Source organism: Mus caroli, unplaced genomic scaffold (assembly GCF_978045245.1).
Source record: "Mus caroli unplaced genomic scaffold, Mus_caroli_1 scaffold_5, whole genome shotgun sequence".
Lineage (NCBI taxonomy): Eukaryota > Metazoa > Chordata > Mammalia > Rodentia > Muridae > Mus > Mus caroli.
The window spans coordinates 76862420-76886019 of NW_028227260.1; the positions used below are offsets into that span (position 1 = coordinate 76862420).

A 23600-nucleotide genomic window follows, 5' to 3' on the forward strand; every position below is an offset into this window, starting at 1 on the left:
CATGTATGGTGTCCTTAGTGGCTATGTTTCAAAAGGCTCTGTGCTTTTCTGGAAGTCTAACTATGATGTGTATAGGCAGAACACTCTACCCATGTATGGTGGCCTTTGTGTCTATGTTTCAACAGGCTCCGCCCTTGTCAGGAAGTCTAACTATGATGTATAGGCAGAAGACTCCGCCCATGTACGGTGGCCTTAGTGGCTGTTTCAACAGGCTCCGCCCTTGTCCGGAAGTCTAACTATGATGTATAGGCAGAAGACTCCTCCCATGTATGGAGGCCTTAGTGAGTCTACCAACAGACACCTTCCTTACAAGCTCCTGAAGTGGACATATTAGGTTTGTAAGGGCAAATGTTAACACCCCTGTATAGTAGATCTGGATGGATTTTAATTACTGGAATCTCCCCGTTTCGAGTGTGCTAAAAAGGTGTGTGAGAGCACAAGGTTCCACACCTGACTGGGGCTTTAGTGGGTCGGCCTGTACAGGCTCTGTCCCTTTCCGGAAGCCTAACTCTGTTGTATGGGCAAAGTCTCCGCCCAAGTATGGTGGCCTAGTGGGTCTATCTGCATAGGCCTTGCACATCAGCAATTGATGTGGACTAATATTGTCTGTACAAGCATAATTCCCCACACTTACACGGGGGCTGTGTGGGGTCCAAATAGATAGGACTCTGACCTTTTCGATGGGGCTAATAGGGTTTGTGAGAGCACCAGACTCCTCCCCTGTATGGAAGACTTAGTGGGTCTGTCTCTACAGGCTCTGCCCTTTTTCGGGAGTCTCTCTGTGTTGTGTGTTCAAAAGTCTCCGCCCATGTACGGTGGCCTTTGTGTCTATGTTTCAACAGGCTCCGCCCTTGTCTGGAAGTCTAACTATGATGTATAGGCAGATGACTCCGCCCATGTACAGTGGCCTTAGTGTGTCTAGCAACAGACGCCTTCCTTACAAGCTCCTGAACTGGACATACTAGGTTTGTAAGGGCAAATGTTAACACCCTGTATAGTAGATTTGGATGGATTTTATTTAAGGGAAACTCCCCGTTTCGAGTGTGCTAAAAAGGTATGTGAGAGCACAAGGTTCCACACCTGACTGGGGCTTTAATGGGTCGGCCTGTACAGGCTCCATCCCCTTCCGGAAGCCTAACTCTGTTGTATGGGCAAAGTCTCCGCCCAAGTATGGTGGCCTAGTGGGTCTATCTACATAGGCCTTGCCCATCAGCAATTGATGTGGACTAATATTGTCTGTACAGGCATAATTCCCCACCCTTACATAGTGGATGTGTTCGTCCAAATAGACAGGACTCTGACCATTGCGAGGGGGCTAATAGGGTTTGTGAGAGCACCAGGCTCCTCCCCTGCGTCTACAGGCTCCGCCCTTTTTCGGAAGTCTAACTGTGTTGTGTGTACAAAAGTCTCCGTCCATGTATGGTGGCCTTAGTGGCTATGTTTCAACAGGCTCTGTGCTTTTCTGGAAGTCTAACTATGATGTATAGGCAGAACACTCTACCCATGTATGGTGGCCTTAGTGGCTATGTTTGAAAAGGCTCCGCCCTTGTCCAGAAGTCTAACTATGATGTATAGGCAAAAGACTCTGCCCATGTAAGGCGGCCTTAGTGGGTCTACCAACAGACACCTTCCTTACAAGCTCCTGAAATGGACACATTCGGTTTGTAAGGGCAAATGTTAGCACCCCTGAATAGTAGATTTGGTTGGATTTTATTCATTGGAATCTCCCCGTTTCGAGTGTGCTAAAAAGGTATGTGAGAGCACAAGGTTCCACACCTGACTGGGGCTTTAGTGGGTCGGCCTGTAAAGGCTCCGTCCCTTTCCGGAAGCCTAACTCTGTTGTATGGGCAAAGTCTCCGCCCAAGTATGGTGGCCTAGTGGGTCTATCTACATAGGCCTTGCCCAACAGCAATTGATGTGGACTAATATTGTCTGTACAGGCATAGTTCCCCACCCTTACATAGTGGCTGTGTTCGTCCAAATAGGCAGGACTCTGACCATTGCGAGGGGGCTAATAGGGTTTGTGAGAGCACCAGGCTCCTCCCCTGCGTCTACAGGCTCCGCCCTTTTTCGGAAGTCTAACTGTGTTGTGTGTACAAAAGTCTCCGTCCATGTATGGTGGCCTTAGTGGCTATGTTTCAACAGGCTCTGTGCTTTTCTGGAAGTCTAACTATGATGTGTATAGGCAGAACACTCTACCCATGTATGGTGGCCTTAGTGGCTATGTTTCAAAAGGCTCCGCCCTTGTCAGGAAGTCTAACTATGATGTATAGGCAGAAGACTCCTCCCATGTATGGAGGCCTTAGTGAGTCTACCAACAGACACCTTCCTTACAAGCTCCTGAAGTGGACATATTAGGTTTGTAAGGGCAAATGTTAACACCCCTGTATAGTAGATTTGGATGGATTTTAATTACTGGAATCTCCCCGTTTCGAGTGTGCTAAAAAGGTGTGTGAGAGCACAAGGTTCCACACCTGACTGGGGCTTTAGTGGGTCGGCCTGTACAGGCTCTGTCCCTTTCCGGAAGCCTAACTCTGTTGTATGGGCAAAGTCTCCGCCCATGTATGGTGGCCTAGTGGGTCTATCTGCATAGGCCTTGCACATCAGCAATTGATGTGGACTAATATTGTCTGTACAAGCATAATTCCCCACACTTACATGGGGGCTGTGTGGGGTCCAAATAGATAGGACTCTGACCTTTTCGATGGGGCTAATAGGGTTTGTGAGAGCACCAGACTCCTCCCCTGTATGGAAGACTTAGTGGGTCTGTCTCTACAGGCTCTGCCCTTTTTCGGGAGTCTCTCTGTGTTGTGTGTTCAAAAGTCTCCGCCCATGTACGGTGGCCTTTGTGTCTATGTTTCAACAGGCTCCGCCCTTGTCCGGAAGTCTAACTATGATGTATAGGCAGATGACTCCGCCCATGTACAGTGGCCTTAGTGTGTCTAGCAACAGACGCCTTCCTTACAAGCTCCTGAACTGGACATACTAGGTTTGTAAGGGCAAATGTTAACACCCTGTATAGTAGATTTGGATGGATTTTATTTAAGGGAAACTGCCCGTTTCGAGTGTGCTAAAAAGGTGTGTGAGAGCACAAGGTTCCACACCTGACTGGGGCTTTAGTGGGTCGGCCTGTACAGGCTCTGTCCCTTTCCGGAAGCCTAACTCTGTTGTATGGGCAAAGTCTCCGCCCAAGTATGGTGGCCTAGTGGGTCTATCTACATAGGCCTTGCACATCAGCAATTGATGTGGACTAATATTGTCTGTACAGGCATAATTCCCCACCCTTACATAGTGGATGTGTTCGTCCAAATAGACAGGACTCTGACCATTGCGAGGGGGCTAATAGGGTTTGTGAGAGCACCAGGCTCCTCCCCTGCGTCTACAGGCTCCGCCCTTTTTCGGAAGTCTAACTGTGTTGTGTGTACAAAAGTCTCTGTCCATGTATGGTGGCCTTAGTGGCTATGTTTCAACAGGCTCTGTGCTTTTCTGGAAGTCTAACTATGATGTATAGGCAGAACACTCTACCCATGTATGGTGGCCTTAGTGGCTATGTTTGAAAAGGCTCCGCCCTTGTCCAGAAGTCTAACTATGATGTATAGGCAAAAGACTCTGCCCATGTAAGGCGGCCTTAGTGGGTCTACCAACAGACACCTTCATTACAAGCTCCTGAAATGGACACATTCGGTTTGTAAGGGCAAATGTTAGCACCCCTGAATAGTAGATTTGGTTGGATTTTATTCATTGGAATCTCCCCGTTTCGAGTGTGCTAAAAAGGTATGTGAGAGCACAAGGTTCCACACCTGACTGGGGCTTTAGTGGGTCGGCCTGTACAGGCTCCGTCCCTTTCCGGAAGCCTAACTCTGTTGTATGGGCAAAATCTCCGCCCAAGTATGGTGGCCTAGTGGGTCTATCTACATAGGCCTTGCCCATCAGCAATTGATGTGGACTAATATTGTCTGTACAGGCATAGTTCCCCACCCTTACATAGTGGCTGTGTTCGTCCAAATAGGCAGGACTCTGACCATTGCGAGGGGGCTAATAGGGTTTGTGAGAGCACCAGGCTCCTCCCCTGTGTTTACAGGCCGCCCTTTTTCAGAAGTCTAACTGTGTTGTGTGTACAAAAGTCTCCGTCCATGTATGGTGGCCTTAGTGGCTATGTTTCAACAGGCTCTGTGCTTTTCTGGAAGTCTAACTATGATGTGTATAGGCAGAACACTCTACCCATGTATGGTGGCCTTTGTGTCTATGTTTCAAAAGGCTCCGCCCTTGTCAGGAAGTCTAACTATGATGTATAGGCAGAAGACTCCTCCCATGTATGGAGGCCTTAGTGAGTCTACCAACAGACACCTTCCTTACAAGCTCCTGAAGTGGACATATTAGGTTTGTAAGGGCAAATGTTAACACCCCTGTATAGTAGATTTGGATGGATTTTAATTACTGGAATCTCCCCGTTTCGAGTGTGCTAAAAAGGTGTGTGAGAGCACAAGGTTCCACACCTGACTGGGGCTTTAGTGGGTCGGCCTGTACAGGCTCTGTCCCTTTCCGGAAGCCTAACTCTGTTGTATGGGCAAAGTCTCCGCCCAAGTATTGTGGCCTAGTGGGTCTATCTGCATAGGCCTTGCACATCAGCAATTGATGTGGACTAATATTGTCTGTACAAGCATAATTCCCCACACTTACATGGAGGCTGTGTGGGGTCCAAATAGATAGGACTCTGACCTTTTCGATGGGGCTAATAGGGTTTGTGAGAGCACCAGACTCCTCCCCTGTATGGAAGACTTAGTGGGTCTGTCTCTACAGGCTCTGCCCTTTTTCAGGAGTCTCTCTGTGTTGTGTGTTCAAAAGTCTCCGCCCATGTACGGTGGCCTATGTGTCTATGTTTCAACAGGCTCCGCCCTTGTCCGGAAGACTAACTATGATGTATAGGCAGATGACTCCGCCCATGTACGGTGGCCTTAGTGTGTCTAGCAACAGACGCCTTCCTTACAAGCTCCTGAACTGGACATACTAGGTTTGTAAGGGCAAATGTTAACACCCTGTATAGTAGATTTGGATGGATTTTATTTAAAGGAAACTCCCCGTTTCGAGTGTGCTAAAAAGGTATGTGAGAGCACAAGTTTCCACACCTGACTGGGGCTTTAGTGGGTCGGCCTGTACAGGCTCCATCCCCTTCCGGAAGCCTAACTCTGTTGTATGGGCAAAGTCTCCGCCCAAGTATGGTGGCCTAGTGGGTCTATCTACATAGGCCTTGCCCATCAGCAATTGATGTGGGCTAATATTGTCTGTACAGGCATAATTCCCCACCCTTACATAGTGGATGTGTTCGTCCAAATAGACAGGACTCTGACCATTCCGAGGGGGCTAATAGGGTTTGTGAGAGCAACAGGCTCCTCCCCTGCGTCTACAGGCTCCGCCCTTTTTCGGAAGTCTAACTGTGTTGTGTGTACAAAAGTCTCCGTCCATGTATGGTGTCCTTAGTGGCTATGTTTCAACAGGCTCTGTGCTTTTCTGGAAGTCTAACTATGATGTGTATAGGCAGAACACTCTACCCATGTATGGTGGCCTTTGTGTCTATGTTTCAACAGGCTCCGCCCTTGTCAGGAAGTCTAACTATGATGTATAGGCAGAAGACTCCGCCCATGTACGGTGGCCTTAGTGGCTGTTTCAAAAGGCTCCGCCCTTGTCCGGAAGTCTAACTATGATGTATAGGCAGAAGACTCCTCCCATGTATGGAGGCCTTAGTGAGTCTACCAACAGACACCTTCCTTACAAGCTCCTGAAGTGGACATATTAGGTTTGTAAGGGCAAATGTTAACACCCCTGTATAGTAGATTTGGATGGATTTTAATTACTGGAATCTCCCCGTTTCGAGTGTGCTAAAAAGGTGTGTGAGAGCACAAGGTTCCACACCTGACTGGGGCTTTAGTGGGTCGGCCTGTACAGGCTCTGTCCCTTTCCGGAAGCCTAACTCTGTTGTATGGGCAAAGTCTCCGCCCATGTATGGTGGCCTAGTGGGTCTATCTGCATAGGCCTTGCACATCAGCAATTGATGTGGACTAATATTGTCTGTACAAGCATAATTCCCCACACTTACATGGGGGCTGTGTGGGGTCCAAATAGATAGGACTCTGACCTTTTCGATGGGGCTAATAGGGTTTGTGAGAGCACCAGACTCCTCCCCTGTATGGAAGACTTAGTGGGTCTGTCTCTACAGGCTCTGCCCTTTTTCGGGAGTCTCTCTGTGTTGTGTGTTCAAAAGTCTCCGCCCATGTACGGTGGCCTTTGTGTCTATGTTTCAACAGGCTCCGCCCTTGTCCGGAAGTCTAACTATGATGTATAGGCAGATGACTCCGCCCATGTACGGTGGCCTTAGTGTGTCTAGCAACAGACGCCTTCCTTACAAGCTCCTGAACTGGACATACTAGGTTTGTAAGGGCAAATGTTAACACCCTGAATAGTAGATTTGGATGGATTTTATTTAAGGGAAACTCCCCGTTTCGAGTGTGCTAAAAAGGTATGTGAGAGCACAAGGTTCCACACCTGACTGGGGCTTTAGTGGGTCGGCCTGTACAGGCTCCATCCCCTTCCGGAAGCCTAACTCTGTTGTATGGGCAAAGTCTCCGCCCAAGTATGGTGGCCTAGTGGGTCTATCTACATAGGCCTTGCACATCAGCAATTGATGTGGACTAATATTGTCTGTACAGGCATAATTCCCCACCCTTACATAGTGGATGTGTTCGTCCAAATAGACAGGACTCTGACCATTGCGAGGGGGCTAATAGGGTTTGTGAGAGCACCAGGCTCCTCCCCTGCGTCTACAGGCTCCGCCCTTTTTCGGAAGTCTAACTGTTTTGTGTGTACAAAAGTCTCTGTCCATGTATGGTGGCCTTAGTGGCTATGTTTCAACAGGCTCTGTGCTTTTCTGGAAGTCTAACTATGATGTATAGGCAGAACACTCTACCCATGTATGGTGGCCTTAGTGGCTATGTTTCAACAGGCTCCGCCCTTGTCCGGAAGTCTAACTATGATGTATAGGCAGATGACTCCGCCCATGTACGGTGGCCTTAGTGTGTCTAGCAACAGACGCCTTCCTTACAAGCTCCTGAACTGGACATACTAGGTTTGTAAGGGCAAATGTTAACACCCTGTATAGTAGATTTGGATGGATTTTATTTAAGGGAAACTCCCCGTTTCGAGTGTGCTAAAAAGGTATGTGAGAGCACAAGGTTCCACACCTGACTGGGGCTTTAGTGGGTCGGCCTGTACAGGCTCCGTCCCTTTCCGGAAGCCTAACTCTGTTGTATGGGCAAAGTCTCCGCCCAAGTATGGTGGCCTAGTGGGTCTATCTACATAGGCCTTGCCCATCAGCAATTGATGTGGACTAATATTGTCTGTACAGGCATAGTTCCCCACCCTTACATAGTGGCTGTGTTCGTCCAAATAGGCAGGACTCTGACCATTGCGAGGGGGCTAATAGGGTTTGTGAGAGCACCAGGCTCCTCCCCTGTGTTTACAGGCCGCCCTTTTTCAGAAGTCTAACTGTGTTGTGTGTACAAAAGTCTCCGTCCATGTATGGTGGCCTTAGTGGCTATGTTTCAACAGGCTCTGTGCTTTTCTGGAAGTCTAACTATGATGTGTATAGGCAGAACACTCTACCCATGTATGGTGGCCTTTGTGTCTATGTTTCAAAAGGCTCCGCCCTTGTCCGGAAGTCTAACTATGATGTATAGGCAGAAGACTCCTCCCATGTATGGAGGCCTTAGTGGGTCTACCAACAGACACCTTCCTTACAAGCTCCTGAAATGGACACATTCGGTTTGTAAGGGCAAATGTTAGCACCCCTGTATAGTAGATTTGGATGGATTTTAATTACTGGAATCTCCCCGTTTCGAGTGTGCTAAAAAGGTGTGTGAGAGCACAAGGTTCCACACCTGACTGGGGCTTTAGTGGGTCGGCCTGTACAGGCTCTGTCCCTTTCAGGAAGCCTAACTCTGTTGTATGGGCAAAGTCTCCGCCCAAGTATTGTGGCCTAGTGGGTCTATCTGCATAGGCCTTGCACATCAGCAATTGATGTGGACTAATATTGTCTGTACAAGCATAATTCCCCACACTTACATGGGGGCTGTGTGGGGTCCAAATAGATAGGACTCTGACCTTTTCGATGGGGCTAATAGGGTTTGTGAGAGCACCAGACTCCTCCCCTGTATGGAAGACTTAGTGGGTCTGTCTCTACAGGCTCTGCCCTTTTTCAGGAGTCTCTCTGTGTTGTGTGTTCAAAAGTCTCCGCCCATGTACGGTGGCCTTTGTGTCTATGTTTCAACAGGCTCCGCCCTTGTCCGGAAGTCTAACTATGATGTATAGGCAGATGACTCCGCCCATGTACGGTGGCCTTAGTGTGTCTAGCAACAGACGCCTTCCTTACAAGCTCCTGAACTGGACATACTAGGTTTGTAAGGGCAAATGTTAACACCCTGTATAGTAGATTTGGATGGATTTTATTTAAGGGAAACTCCCCGTTTCGAGTGTGCAAAAAAGGTATGTGAGAGCACAAGGTTCCACACCTGACTGGGGCTTTAGTGGGTCGGCCTGTACAGGCTCCATCCCCTTCCGGAAGCCTAACTCTGTTGTATGGGCAAAGTCTCCGCCCAAGTATGGTGGCCTAGTGGGTCTATCTACATAGGCCTTGCCCATCAGCAATTGATGTGGGCTAATATTGTCTGTACAGGCATAATTCCCCACCCTTACATAGTGGATGTGTTCGTCCAAATAGACAGGACTCTGACCATTGCGAGGGGGCTAATAGGGTTTGTGAGAGCACCAGGCTCCTCCCCTGCGTCTACAGGCTCCGCCCTTTTTCGGAAGTCTAACTGTGTTGTGTGTACAAAAGTCTCCGTCCATGTATGGTGTCCTTAGTGGCTATGTTTGAACAGGCTCTGTGCTTTTCTGGAAGTCTAACTATGATGTGTATAGGCAGAATACTCTACCCATGTATGGTGGCCTTTGTGTCTATGTTTCAACAGGCTCCGCCCTTGTCAGGAAGTCTAACTATGATGTATAGGCAGAAGACTCCGCCCATGTACGGTGGCCTTAGTGGCTGTTTCAAAAGGCTCCGCCCTTGTCCGGAAGTCTACCTATGATGTATAGGCAGAAGACTCCTCCCATGTATGGAGGCCTTAGTGAGTCTACCAACAGACACCTTCCTTACAAGCTCCTGAAGTGGACATATTAGGTTTGTAAGGGCAAATGTTAACACCCCTGTATAGTAGATTTGGATGGATTTTAATTACTGGAATCTCCCCGTTTCCAGTGTGCTAAAAAGGTGTGTGAGAGCACAAGGTTCCACACCTGACTGGGGCTTTAGTGGGTCGGCCTGTACAGGCTCTGTCCCTTTCCGGAAGCCTAACTCTGTTGTATGGGCAAAGTCTCCGCCCAAGTATGGTGGCCTAGTGGGTCTATCTGCATAGGCCTTGCACATCAGCAATTGATGTGGACTAATATTGTCTGTACAAGCATAATTCCCCACACTTACATGGGGGCTGTGTGGGGTCCAAATAGATAGGACTCTGACCTTTTCGATGGGGCTAATAGGGTTTGTGAGAGCACCAGACTCCTCCCCTGTATGGAAGACTTAGTGGGTCTGTCTCTACAGGCTCTGCCCTTTTTCAGTAGTCTCTCTGTGTTGTGTGTTCAAAAGTCTCCGCCCATGTACGGTGGCCTTTGTGTCTATGTTTCAACAGGCTCCGCCCTTGTCAGGAAGTCTAACTATGATGTATAGGCAGATGACTCCGCCCATGTACGGTGGCCTTAGTGTGTCTAGCAACAGACGCCTTCCTTACAAGCTCCTGACCTGGACATACTAGGTTTGTAAGGGCAAATGTTAACACCCTGTATAGTAGATTTGGATGGATTTTATTTAAGGGAAACTCCCCGTTTCGAGTGTGCTAAAAAGGTATGTGAGAGCACAAGGTTCCACACCTGACTGGGGCTTTAGTGGGTCGGCCTGTACAGGCTCCGTCCCTTTCCGGAAGCCTAACTCTGTTGTATGGGCAAAGTCTCCGCCCAAGTATGGTGGCCTAGTGGGTCTATCTACATAGGCCTTGCCCATCAGCAATTGATGTGGACTAATATTGTCTGTACAGGCATAGTTCCCCACCCTTACATAGTGGCTGTGTTCGTCCAAATAGGCAGGACTCTGACCATTGCGAGGGGGCTAATAGGGTTTGTGAGAGCACCAGGCTCCTCCCCTGTGTTTACAGGCCGCCCTTTTTCAGAAGTCTAACTGTGTTGTGTGTACAAAAGTCTCCGTCCATGTATGGTGGCCTTAGTGGCTATGTTTCAACAGGCTCTGTGCTTTTCTGGAAGTCTAACTATGATGTGTATAGGCAGAACACTCTACCCATGTATGGTGGCCTTTGTGTCTATGTTTCAACAGGCTCCGCCCTTGTCCGGAAGTCTAACTATGATGTATAGGCAGAAGACTCCTCCCATGTATGGAGGCCTTAGTGAGTCTACCAACAGACACCTTCCTTACAAGCTCCTGAAGTGGACATATTAGGTTTGTAAGGGCAAATGTTAACACCCCTGTATAGTAGATTTGGATGGATTTTAATTACTGGAATCTCCCCGTTTCGAGTGTGCTAAAAAGGTGTGTGAGAGCACAAGGTTCCACACCTGACTGGGGCTTTAGTGGGTCGGCCTGTACAGGCTCTGTCCCTTTCTGGAAGCCTAACTCTGTTGTATGGGCAAAGTCTACGCCCAAGTATGGTGGCCTAGTGGGTCTATCTGCATAGGCCTTGCACATCAGCAATTGATGTGGACTAATATTGTCTGTACAAGCATAGTTCCCCACACTTACATGGGGGCTGTGTGGGGTCCAAATAGATAGGACTCTGACCTTTTCGATGGGGCTAATAGGGTTTGTGAGAGCACCAGACTCCTCCCCTGTATGGAAGACTTAGTGGGTCTGTCTCTACAGGCTCTGCCCTTTTTCGGGAGTCTCTCTGTGTTGTGTGTTCAAAAGTCTCCGCCCATGTAAGGTGGCCTTTGTGTCTATGTTTCAACAGGCTCCGCCCTTGTCCGGAAGTCTAACTATGATGTATAGGCAGATGACTCCGCCCATGTACGGTGGCCTTAGTGTGTCTAGCAACAGACGCCTTCCTTACAAGCTCCTGAACTGGACATACTAGGTTTGTAAGGGCAAATGTTAACACCCTGTATAGTAGATTTGGATGGATTTTATTTAAGGGAAACTCCCCGTTTCGAGTGTGCTAAAAAGGTATGTGAGAGCACAAGGTTCCACACCTGACTGGGGCTTTAGTGGGTCGGCCTGTACAGGCTCCATCCCCTTCCGGAAGCCTAACTCTGTTGTATGGGCAAAGTCTCCGCCCAAGTATGGTGGCCTAGTGGGTCTATCTACATAGGCCTTGCACATCAGCAATTGATGTGGGCTAATATTGTCTGTACAGGCATAATTCCCCACCCTTACATAGTGGATGTGTTCGTCCAAATAGACAGGACTCTGACCATTGCGAGGGGGCTAATAGGGTTTGTGAGAGCACCAGGCTCCTCCCCTGCTTCTACAGGCTCCGCCCTTTTTCGGAAGTCTAACTGTGTTGTGTGTACAAAAGTCTCTGTCCATGTATGGTGGCCTTAGTGGCTATGTTTCAACAGGCTCTGTGCTTTTCTGGAAGTCTAACTATGATGTATAGGCAGAACACTCTACCCATGTATGGTGGCCTTAGTGGCTATGTTTGAAAAGGCTCCGCCCTTGTCCAGAAGTCTAACTATGATGTATAGGCAAAAGACTCTGCCCATGTAAGGCGGCCTTAGTGGGTCTACCAACAGACACCTTCCTTACAAGCTCCTGAAATGGACACATTCGGTTTGTAAGGGCAAATGTTAGCACCCCTGTATAGTAGATTTGGATGGATTTTAATTACTGGAATCTCCCCGTTTCGAGTGTGCTAAAAAGGTGTGTGAGAGCACAAGGTTCCACACCTGACTGGGGCTTTAGTGGGTCGGCCTGTACAGGCTCTGTCCCTTTCAGGAAGCCTAACTCTGTTGTATGGGCAAAGTCTCCGCCCAAGTATTGTGGCCTAGTGGGTCTATCTGCATAGGCCTTGCACATCAGCAATTGATGTGGACTAATATTGTCTGTACAAGCATAATTCCCCACACTTACATGGGGGCTGTGTGGGGTCCAAATAGATAGGACTCTGACCTTTTCGATGGGGCTAATAGGGTTTGTGAGAGCACCAGACTCCTCCCCTGTATGGAAGACTTAGTGGGTCTGTCTCTACAGGCTCTGCCCTTTTTCAGGAGTCTCTCTGTGTTGTGTGTTCAAAAGTCTCCGCCCATGTACGGTGGCCTTTGTGTCTATGTTTCAACAGGCTCCGCCCTTGTCCGGAAGTCTAACTATGATGTATAGGCAGATGACTCCGCCCATGTACGGTGGCCTTAGTGTGTCTAGCAACAGACGCCTTCCTTACAAGCTCCTGAACTGGACATACTAGGTTTGTAAGGGCAAATGTTAACACCCTGTATAGTAGATTTGGATGGATTTTATTTAAGGGAAACTCCCCGTTTCGAGTGTGCTAAAAAGGTATGTGAGAGCACAAGGTTCCACACCTGACTGGGGCTTTAGTGGGTCGGCCTGTACAGGCTCCATCCCCTTCCGGAAGCCTAACTCTGTTGTATGGGCAAAGTCTCCGCCCAAGTATGGTGGCCTAGTGGGTCTATCTACATAGGCCTTGCCCATCAGCAATTGATGTGGGCTAATATTGTCTGTACAGGCATAATTCCCCACCTTTACATAGTGGATGTGTTCGTCCAAATAGACAGGACTCTGACCATTGCGAGGGGGCTAATAGGGTTTGTGAGAGCACCAGGCTCCTCCCCTGCGTCTACAGGCTCCGCCCTTTTTCGGAAGTCTAACTGTGTTGTGTGTACAAAAGTCTCCGTCCATGTATGGTGTCCTTAGTGGCTATGTTTGAACAGGCTCTGTGCTTTTCTGGAAGTCTAACTATGATGTGTATAGGCAGAACACTCTACCCATGTATGGTGGCCTTAGTGGCTATGTTTGAACAGGCTCTGTGCTTTTCTGGAAGTCTAACTATGATGTGTATAGGCAGAACACTCTACCCATGTATGGTGGCCTTAGTGGCTATGTTTGAACAGGCTCTGTGCTTTTCTGGAAGTCTAACTATGATGTGTATAGGCAGAACACTCTACCCATGTATGGTGGCCTTTGTGTCTATGTTTCAACAGGCTCCGCCCTTGTCAGGAAGTCTAACTATGATGTATAGGCAGAAGACTCCGCCCATGTACGGTGGCCTTAGTGGCTGTTTCAAAAGGCTCCGCCCTTGTCCGGAAGTCTACCTATGATGTATAGGCAGAAGACTCCTCCCATGTATGGAGGCCTTAGTGAGTCTACCAACAGACACCTTCCTTACAAGCTCCTGAAGTGGACATATTAGGTTTGTAAGGGCAAATGTTAACACCCCTGTATAGTAGATTTGGATGGATTTTAATTACTGGAATCTCCCCGTTTCGAGTGTGCTAAAAAGGTGTGTGAGAGCACAAGGTTCCACACCTGACTGGGGCTTTAGTGGGTCGGCCTGTACAGGCTCTGTCCCTTTCCGGAAGCCTAACTCTGTTGTATGGGCAATGTCTCCTCCCAAGTATGGTGGCCTAGTGGGTCTATCTGCATAGGCCTTGCACATCAGCAATTGATGTGGACTAATATTGTCTGTACAAGCATAGTTCCCCACACTTACATGGGGGCTGTGTGGCGTCCAAATAGATAGGACTCTGACCTTTTCGATGGGGCTAATAGGGTTTGTGAGAGCACCAGACTCCTCCCCTGTATGGAAGACTTAGTGGGTCTGTCTCTACAGGCTCTCCCCTTTTTCGGGAGTCTCTCTGTGTTGTGTGTTCAAAAGTCTCCGCCCATGTAAGGTGGCCTTTGTGTCTATGTTTCAACAGGCTCCGCCCTTGTCCGGAAGTCTAACTATGATGTATAGGCAGATGACTCCGCCCATGTACGGTGGCCTTAGTGTGTCTAGCAACAGACGCCTTCCTTACAAGCTCCTGAACTGGACATACTAGGTTTGTAAGGGCAAATGTTAACACCCTGTATAGTAGATTTGGATGGATTTTATTTAAGGGAAACTCCCCGTTTCGAGTGTGCTAAAAAGGTATGTGAGAGCACAAGGTTCCACACCTGACTGGGGCTTTAGTGGGTCGGCCTGTACAGGCTCCATCCCCTTCCGGAAGCCTAACTCTGTTGTATGGGCAAAGTCTCGGCCCAAGTATGGTGGCCTAGTGGGTCTATCTACATAGGCCTTGCACATCAGCAATTGATGTGGACTAATATTGTCTGTACAGGCATAATTCCCCACCCTTACATAGTGGATGTGTTCGTCCAAATAGACAGGACTCTGACCATTGCAAGGGGGCTAATAGGGTTTGTGAGAGCACCAGGCTCCTCCCCTGCGTCTACAGGCTCCGCCCTTTTTCGGAAGTCTAACTGTGTTGTGTGTACAAAAGTCTCTGTCCATGTATGGTGGCTTTAGTCGCTATGTTTCAACAGGCTCTGTGCTTTTCTGGAAGTCTAACTATGATGTATAGGCAGAACACTCTACCCATGTATGGTGGCCTTAGTGGCTATGTTTGAAAAGGCTCCGCCCTTGTCCAGAAGTCTAACTATGATGTATAGGCAAAAGACTCTGCCCATGTAAGGCGGCCTTAGTGGGTCTACCAACAGACACCTTCCTTACAAGCTCCTGAAATGGACACATTCGGTTTGTAAGGGCAAATGTTAGCACCCCTGAATAGTAGATTTGGTTGGATTTTATTCATTGGAATCTCCCCGTTTCGAGTGTGCTAAAAAGGTATGTGAGAGCACAAGGTTCCACACCTGACTGGGGCTTTAGTGGGTCGGCCTGTACAGGCTCCGTCCCTTTCTGGAAGCCTAACTCTGTTGTATGGGCAAAGTCTCCGCCCAAGTATGGTGGCCTAGTGGGTCTATCTACATAGGCCTTGCCCATCAGCAATTGATGTGGACTAATATTGTCTGTACAGGCATAGTTCCCCACCCTTACATAGTGGCTGTGTTCGTCCAAATAGGCAGGACTCTGACCATTGCGAGGGGGCTAATAGGGTTTGTGAGAGCACCAGGCTCCTCCCCTGCGTCTACAGGCTCCGCCCTTTTTCGGAAGTCTAACTGTGTTGTGTGTACAAAAGTCTCTGTCCATGTATGGTGGCCTTAGTGGCTATGTTTCAACAGGCTCTGTGCTTTTCTGGAAGTCTAACTATGATGTATAGGCAGAACACTCTACCCATGTATGGTGACCTTAGTGGCTATGTTTGAAAAGGCTCCGCCCTTGTCCAGAAGTCTAACTATGATGTATAGGCAAAAGACTCTGCCCATGTAAGGTGGCCTTAGTGGGTCTACCAACAGACACCTTCCTTACAAGCTCCTGAAATGGACACATTCGGTTTGTAAGGGCAAATGTTAGCACCCCTGAATAGTAGATTTGGTTGGATTTTATTCATTGGAATCTCCCCGTTTCGAGTGTGCTAAAAAGGTATGTGAGAGCACAAGGTTCCACACCTGACTGGGGCTTTAGTGGGTCGGCCTGTACAGGCTCCGTCCCTTTCCGGAAGCCTAACTCTGTTGTATGGGCAAAGTCTCCGCCCAAGTATGGTGGCCTAGTGGGTCTATCTACATAGGCCTTGCCCATCAGCAATTGATGTGGACTAATATTGTCTGTACAGGCATAGTTCCCCACCCTTACATAGTGGCTGTGTTCGTCCAAATAGGCAGGACTCTGACCATTGCGAGGGGGCTAATAGGGTTTGTGAGAGCACCAGGCTCCTTCCCTGTGTTTACAGGCCGCCCTTTTTCAGAAGTCTAACTGTGTTGTGTGTACAAAAGTCTCCGTCCATGTATGGTGGCCTTAGTGGCTATGTTTCAACAGGCTCTGTGCTTTTCTGGAAGTCTAACTATGATGTGTATAGGCAGAACACTCTACCCATGTATGGTGGCCTTAGTGGCTATGATTCAAAAGGCTCCGCCCTTGTCAGGAAGTCTAACTATGATGTATAGGCAGAAGACTCCTCCCATATATGGAGGCCTTAGTGAGTCTACCAACAGACACCTTCCTTACAAGCTCCTGAAGTGGACATATTAGGTTTGTAAGGGCAAATGTTAACACCCCTGTATAGTAGATTTGGATGGATTTTAATTACTGGAATCTCCCCGTTTCGAGTGTGCTAAAAAGGTGTGTGAGAGCACAAGGTTCCACACCTGACTGGGGCTTTAGTGGGTCGGCCTGTACAGGCTCTGTACCTTTCAGGAAGCCTAACTCTGTTGTATGGGCAAAGTCTCCGCCCAAGTATGGTGGCCTAGTGGGTCTATCTGCATAGGCCTTGCACATCAGCAATTGATGTGGACTAATATTGTCTGTACAAGCATAGTTCCCCACACTTACATGGGGGCTGTGTGGCGTCCAAATAGATAGGACTCTGACCTTTTCGATGGGGCTAATAGGGTTTGTGAGAGCACCAGACTCCTCCCCTGTATGGAAGACTTAGTGGGTCTGTCTCTACAGGCTCTGCCCTTTTTCGGGAGTCTCTCTGTGTTGTGTGTTCAAAAGTCTCCGCCCATGTACGGTGGCCTTTGTGTCTATGTTTCAACAGGCTCCGCCCTTGTCCGGAAGTCTAACTATGATGTATAGGCAGATGACTCCGCCCATGTACGGTGGCCTTAGTGTGTCTAGCAACAGATGCCTTCCTTACAAGCTCCTGAACTGGACATACTAGGTTTGTAAGGGCAAATGTTAACACCCTGTATAGTAGATTTGGATGGATTTTATTTAAGGGAAACTCCCCGTTTCGAGTGTGCTAAAAAGGTATGTGAGAGCACAAGGTTCCACACCTGACTGGGGCTTTAGTGGGTCGGCCTGTACAGGCTCCATCCCCTTCCGGAAGCCTAACTCTGTTGTATGGGCAAAGTCTCCGCCCAAGTATGGTGGCCTAGTGGGTCTATCTACATAGGCCTTGCACATCAGCAATTGATGTGGACTAATATTGTCTGTACAGGCATAATTCCCCACCCTTACATAGTGGATGTGTTCGTCCAAATAGACAGGACTCTGACCATTGCGAGGGGGCTAATAGGGTTTGTGAGAGCACCAGGCTCCTCCCCTGCGTCTATAGGCTCTGCCCTTTTTCGGAAGTCTAACTGTGTTGTGTGTACAAAAGTCTCTGTCCATGTATGTTGGCCTTAGTGGTTATGTTTCAACAGGCTCTGTGCTTTTCTGGAAGTCTAACTATGATGTATAGGCAGAACACTCTACCCATGTATGGTGGCCTTAGTGGCTATGTTTGAAAAGGCTCCGCCCTTGTCCAGAAGTCTAACTATGATGTATAGGCAAAAGACTCTGCCCATGTAAGGCGGCCTTAGTGGGTCTACCAACAGACACCTTCCTTACAAGCTCCTGAAATGGACACATTCGGTTTGTAAGGGCAAATGTTAGCACCCCTGAATAGTAGATTTGGTTGGATTTTATTCATTGGAATCTCCCCGTTTCGAGTGTGCTAAAAAGGTATGTGAGAGCACAAGGTTCCACACCTGACTGGGGCTTTAGTGGGTCGGCCTGTACAGGCTCCGTCCCTTTCCGGAAGCCTAACTCTGTTGTATGGGCAAAGTCTCCGCCCAAGTATGGTGGCCTAGTGGGTCTATCTACATAGGCCTTGCCCATCAGCAATTGATGTGGACTAATATTGTCTGTACAGGCATAGTTCCCCACCCTTACATAGTGGCTGTGTTCGTCCAAATAGGCAAGACTCTGACCATTGCGAGGGGGCTAATGGGGTTTGTGAGAGCACCAGGCTCCTCCCCTGTGTTTACAGGCCGCCCTTTTTCAGAAGTCTAACTGTGTTGTGTGTACAAAAGTCTCCGTCCATGTATGGTGTCCTTAGTGGCTATGTTTCAACAGGCTCTGTGCTTTTCTGGAAGTCTAACTATGATGTGTATAGGCAGAACACTCTACCCATGTATGGTGGCCTTTGTGTCTATGTTTCAACAGGCTCCGCCCTTGTCCGGAAGTCTAACTATGATGTATAGGCAGAAGACTCCGCCCATGTACGGTGGCCTTAGTGGCTGTTTCAACAGGCTCCGCCCTTGTCCGGAAGTCTAACTATGATGTATAGGCAGAAGACTCCTCCCATGTATGGAGGCCTTAGTGAGTCTACCAACAGACACCTTCCTTACAAGCTCCTGAAGTGGACATATTAGGTTTGTAAGGGCAAATGTTAACACCCCTGTATAGTAGATTTGGATGGATTTTAATTACTGGAATCTCCCCGTTTCGAGTGTGCTAAAAAGGTGTGTGAGAGCACAAGGTTCCACACCTGACTGGGGCTTTAGTGCGTCGGCCTGTACAGGCTCTGTCCCTTTCCGGAAGCCTAACTCTGTTGTATGGGCAAAGTCTACGCCCAAGTATGGTGGCCTAGTGGGTCTATCTGCATAGGCCTTGCACATCAGCAATTGATGTGGACTAATATTGTCTGTACAAGCATAGTTCCCCACACTTACATGGGGGCTGTGTGGGGTCCAAATAGATAGGACTCTGACCTTTTCGATGGGGCTAATAGGATTTGTGAGAGCACCAGACTCCTCCCCTGTATGGAAGACTTAGTGGGTCTGTCTCTACAGGCTCTGCCCTTTTTCGGGAGTCTCTCTGTGTTGTGTGTTCAAAAGTCTCCGCCCATGTACGGTGGCCTTTGTGTCTATGTTTCAACAGGCTCCGCCCTTGTCCGGAAGTCTAACTATGATGTATAGGCAGATGACTCCGCCCATGTACGGTGGCCTTAGTGTGTCTAGCAACAGACGCCTTCCTTACAAGCTCCTGAACTGGACATACTAGGTTTGTAAGGGCAAATGTTAATACCCTGTATAGTAGATTTGGATGGATTTTATTTAAGGGAAACTCCCCATTTCGAGTGTGCTAAAAAGGTATGTGAGAGCACAAGGTTCCACACCTGACTGGGGCTTTAGTGGGTCGGCCTGTACAGGCTCCGTCCCTTTCCGGAAGCCTAACTCTGTTGTATGGGCAAAGTCTCCGCCCAAGTATGGTGGCCTAGTGGGTCTATCTACATAGTCCTTGCCCACCAGCAATCGATGTTGACTAATATTGTCTGTAGAGGCATAGGTTCCCACCCTTACATGGTTGCTGTGGTGAGTCCTTATAGACAGGACTCTGACCTTTTTGAGGGGCCTAATAGAGTTTGTGAGAGGACCAGGCTCCTCCCCTGTATGGTAGCCTTAGTGGGTCTGTCTCTCTTGGCTTCGCAACTTTCTGGATGTCTAACTCTTTTGTGTGTTCAAAAGTCTCCACCTATGTACAGTGGCCTTAGTGGATATGCCTCAACAGGCTCTGCCCTTGTTCGGAAGTCTAACCATGAAGTATGGGCAAAAGTCTTCGCCCATGTACCGTGGCCTTAGTGGGTCTATCCACAAAGGTCTTGTGCACCAGCACTTGAAGTAGCCTAATCTTTCTAATCTTATCTGTACAGAATTAGGTCCCCCACCATTACATGGTGGTGATGGTGGTTCTATTTTCATAGGTTTATGTCCCTTTTGTCAGGGCTGATAGTTTTTTTTGAGAGCTCAAAGCTCCATGCCTGGATGTACACCTAAGTATTTCTGTCCCTTTTGGCTCCATCACTGTCCAGAAGACTAACTATATTGGATGGGCAACATTCTCTGAGCATGCCTTAGTGGGTCTACCAATAGACCCCTTGCCTATAAGCTTCTGAAGTGGCATCAGTGGGACTTTAGTGGGACTGTCTCAACAGGCCCTGCCTATTTCCTGAAAGCCTAACTATGATGTATATGTCTCCATGTATGGTGACTTTAGTTTATCTGTCTCTACAGGTTCTGCCCTTGTCCACAAGCTGAACTCTCTTGTATGGGCAAAGTCTCCACCCAAGTAAGGTGGCCTTAGTGGGTCAGTCTGCATAGGGCTTGCGCACCAGCTCCTTAAGTGGCCTAATCTTGTCTGTATAGCCATAATTCCCTGCCCTTACATGGTGCCTTTTCTGGGTCTATATTTACAGGACTCTGCCCCTTTCAAGTGGGCTAATATGGTTTGTGGGAATACAAGTCTCCACCCATGGGTGGTATCCTTAGTGAATTTCTCTTTATTAGCCCTGTCCCAGTAGGTAAGTCTAGGTTTTATGGGTAAAAGTCTCCACCCTCAGATGGTGGCCTTAATGGGTCTATCCACAAAGACCTTATCCATAAGCTCCTAAAGTAGCCTAATATGATTTGTACAGGCATAGGTCTCCAAGTCTGCATGGTGGCATTGGTAGGTCTATATTCACAGGACTCTTGGCCCCTTTAAGGTGGTCTTTGTGGGTCTGTCTTTAGAGGCCCTTCCCCTCTCTGGAGGCTTAACTGGGTTGTTGGGGCAAAAGTTTCTGCCTTGCATGGTGCCCTTAATAGGTCTTTCTGCCCAGGCTTCCCCTACCCCCACGTCTGACTGCCTATTCATTGAATACATAGGTCTCTGCCCTTGATTGGATGCCTTGGTGGGTCTCTGCACAGGACTCTGTACCTTTTGAAAGGGCTAATTGAGTTTTTCAAAGCATAAGTTACTGCCCCTGTTTGGTGGCCTTAGTGGGTTGGTTTCTATAATCCCTGCCCTTGTGTGGAAGCCTAACTGGGTTGTATGGGCACAAGTTTCCACCCCATGTATGGTGGCATTAATGGGTTTGTCTGCACAGAACTCTGCCCCTTTTTAAGGGCTAACTGGTTTTGTTAGAGCATAAGCCTCTACCCCTATACAGTATCCTTGGTGGGTCCACCTGCACAGACACCCATCATTTTATAGTGACCCAATTGTTTGTGTGTATTTGCTTAAGTCTCTGCTTCTGTATGGTGGCCTTGGTGGGTCTATATGTACAGGACTCTGTCCCTTTTGAGAGGGATAATTGGGTTTGTCAGAGTACAAGTCTCTGCCCCTGTATGGTGGCCTTAGTGGGTACATCTGCCCTGTTCCTTTCTAGCAGGCTATTTGCTTTTGTTAGGGCACAAGTCTCCTCACCCCCCTCCCCGCCCCGTTTGGTGGCTTTAGTGATCTGTCTCTAAGGTGTCTTCACCTGTATGTTGCTCTCAGTTATCCTGTCTCTACAGTCCTCCTCCCCTTTCTATCAGACTAATTGGGTTTGTCAGGGCACAAGCCTTTGTCCCTGTGTGGTGCTGTATGTGGGTCCATCTGCAGTGTTCTCTCCACTGTCTGTGTGGAGCTCTATGTGGGTTTGTACAGGCACAGATCTCTTTCCCTGCGTGGCGGCTTTTGTAGGTCTGTCTCTACTGGCCTCTGTCTCTGTATGATAGCCTTAATATATGCATAGGCCTCTTCCCCTTTCTACCAGGATAATTGTGTTTGTCAGTACACAGGTCTACATCCCTGTATGTTGGCCTTAGTTGGTCTGTCTCTAAAGGTTGCCACACTTGTATGGAAACCTAAGTCTATCTGCCCAGGTTTTGGCCACTGTATGGGGGCCTTATTGGGTCTGTCTGCATATGCCTCCACTTGTGTTTAGCAGTCTCAAGTGGATCCCTCTACAGACCTCTGTCTGTGTCCTGCACCCTAAGTTGCTTTGCATGGGCACAGGTTTCTGCCCCTGCATGGAGCTTAAGTAGATCTTTCTCCACAGGCCTTTACTCCTGCATTGCAAGTTTAAGGTGGTTTATGTGGATACAGGTCTCTGCCCTTGTGTGCAGGCCTACGTTTTTCTGTCTGCTTAGCCCCTCCAAGTGAAGCTAGTGAAAGATCTAACCCACTTTTGGAAGTCTGAAACTAGACTTTTATGCAGTGGCGTAACAAGTTTTAATTTCCTCCACAGGGTTTGCAGAAAAGAGCTTGATCAACGAGTTCAGAAGTCCTGGTATGTTCCTAGAAAGATGTTCTCCTGGAAAGCTGCAAAAACCAGGTCTCCATTAAGTCCAAGGTATTCTCTACCTGGTAGTACAGCAGTACTTACAGGTTGTCATTCTTATCCTTGCAGATTCCTGCCTGTTAGCTCTTCTACTTCATCCCTGAGCACAGTCAACATGCCTAGGGGTCAAAAGAGTAAGAGCCGCTCCCGTGCAAAAAGACAGCAGTCACGCAGGGAGGTTCCAGTAGTTCAGCCCACTGCAGAGGAAGCAGGATCTTCGCCTGTTGACCAGAGTGCTGGGTCCAGCTTCCCTGGTGGTTCTGCTCCTCAGGGTTTGAAAACCCCTGGATCTTTTGGTGCAGGTGTATCCTGCACAGGCTCTGGTAGTGGTGGTAGGAATGCTGCTCTCCTGCCTGATACAAAAAGTTCAGATGACACTAAGGCAGGGACTTCCATTCAGCACACACTGAAAGATCCTATCATGAGGAAGGTTAGTGTGCTGATAGAATTCCTGTTAGATAAGTTTAAGATGAAAGAAGCAGTTACAAGGAGTGAAATGCTGGCAGTAGTTAACAAGAAGTATAAGGAGCAATTCCCTGAGATCCTCAGGAGAACTTCTGCACGCCTAGAATTAGTCTTTGGTCTTGAGTTGAAGGAAATAGATCCCAGCACTCATTCGTATTTGCTGGTGGGCAAACTGGGTCTTTCCACTGAAGGAAGTTTGAGTAGTAACTGGGGGTTGCCTAGGACAGGTCTCCTAATGTCTGTCCTAGGTGTGATCTTCATGAAGGGTAACCGTGCCACTGAGCAAGAGGTCTGGCAATTTCTGCATGGAGTGGGGGTATATGCTGGGAAGAAGCACTTGATCTTTGGCGAGCCTGAGGAGTTTATAAGAGATGTAGTACAGGAAAATTACCTGGAGTACCGCCAGGTACCTGGCAGTGATCCCCCAAGCTATGAGTTCCTGTGGGGACCCAGAGCCCATGCTGAAACAACCAAGATGAAAGTCCTGGAAGTTTTAGCTAAAGTCAATGGCACAGTCCCTAGTGCCTTCCCTAATCTCTACCAGTTGGCTCTTAGAGATCAGGCAGGAGGGGTACCAAGAAGGAGAGTTCAAGGCAAGGGTGTTCATTCCAAGGCCCCATCCCAAATGTCCTCTAACATGTAGTTGAGTCTGTTCTGTTGTGTTTGAAAAACAGTCAGGCTCCTAAACAGTAGAGAGTTCATAGCATACCAGAACCAACATGTATCCATTCTTGGCCTGTTATACATTAGTAGAATGGAGGTTATTTTTGTTACTTTTCAAATGTTTGTTTAACTAAACAGTGCTTTGTGCCATGCTTTCTGTTAACTGCATAAAGAGGTAACTGTCACTTTTCAGATTTGGACTTGTTTTGTTATTTGCAACAAACTGGAACACATTATTTTGTTTTTACTAAAACATTATGTAACATTGCATTGGAGAAGGGATTGTCATGGCAATGTGATATCATACAGTGGTGAAACAACAGTGAAGTGGGAAAGCTTATATTGTTAGTTTTGAAAATTTTATTAGTGTGATTGCTGTATACTTTTTTCTTTTTTTGTATAATGCTAAGTGAAATAAAGTTGGATTTGATGACTTTGCCTTTAATATTTTCTTCAATCAT

The 23600-nt window shown here is 48.0% G+C and overlaps 1 protein-coding gene across 1 annotated transcript; it reads left to right on the forward strand.

The window, feature by feature from the left end:
- Positions 1–22083: 22083 nt before the first annotated feature.
- Positions 22084–23119, forward strand: LOC110288134 (melanoma-associated antigen B4-like). The gene has a single exon (XM_021154573.2). The coding sequence runs from the start codon at positions 22127–22129 to the stop codon at positions 23117–23119; it is 993 nt and encodes a 330-aa protein (XP_021010232.2). The 5' UTR covers positions 22084–22126.
- The last annotated feature ends 481 nt before the right edge of the window (positions 23120–23600 follow it).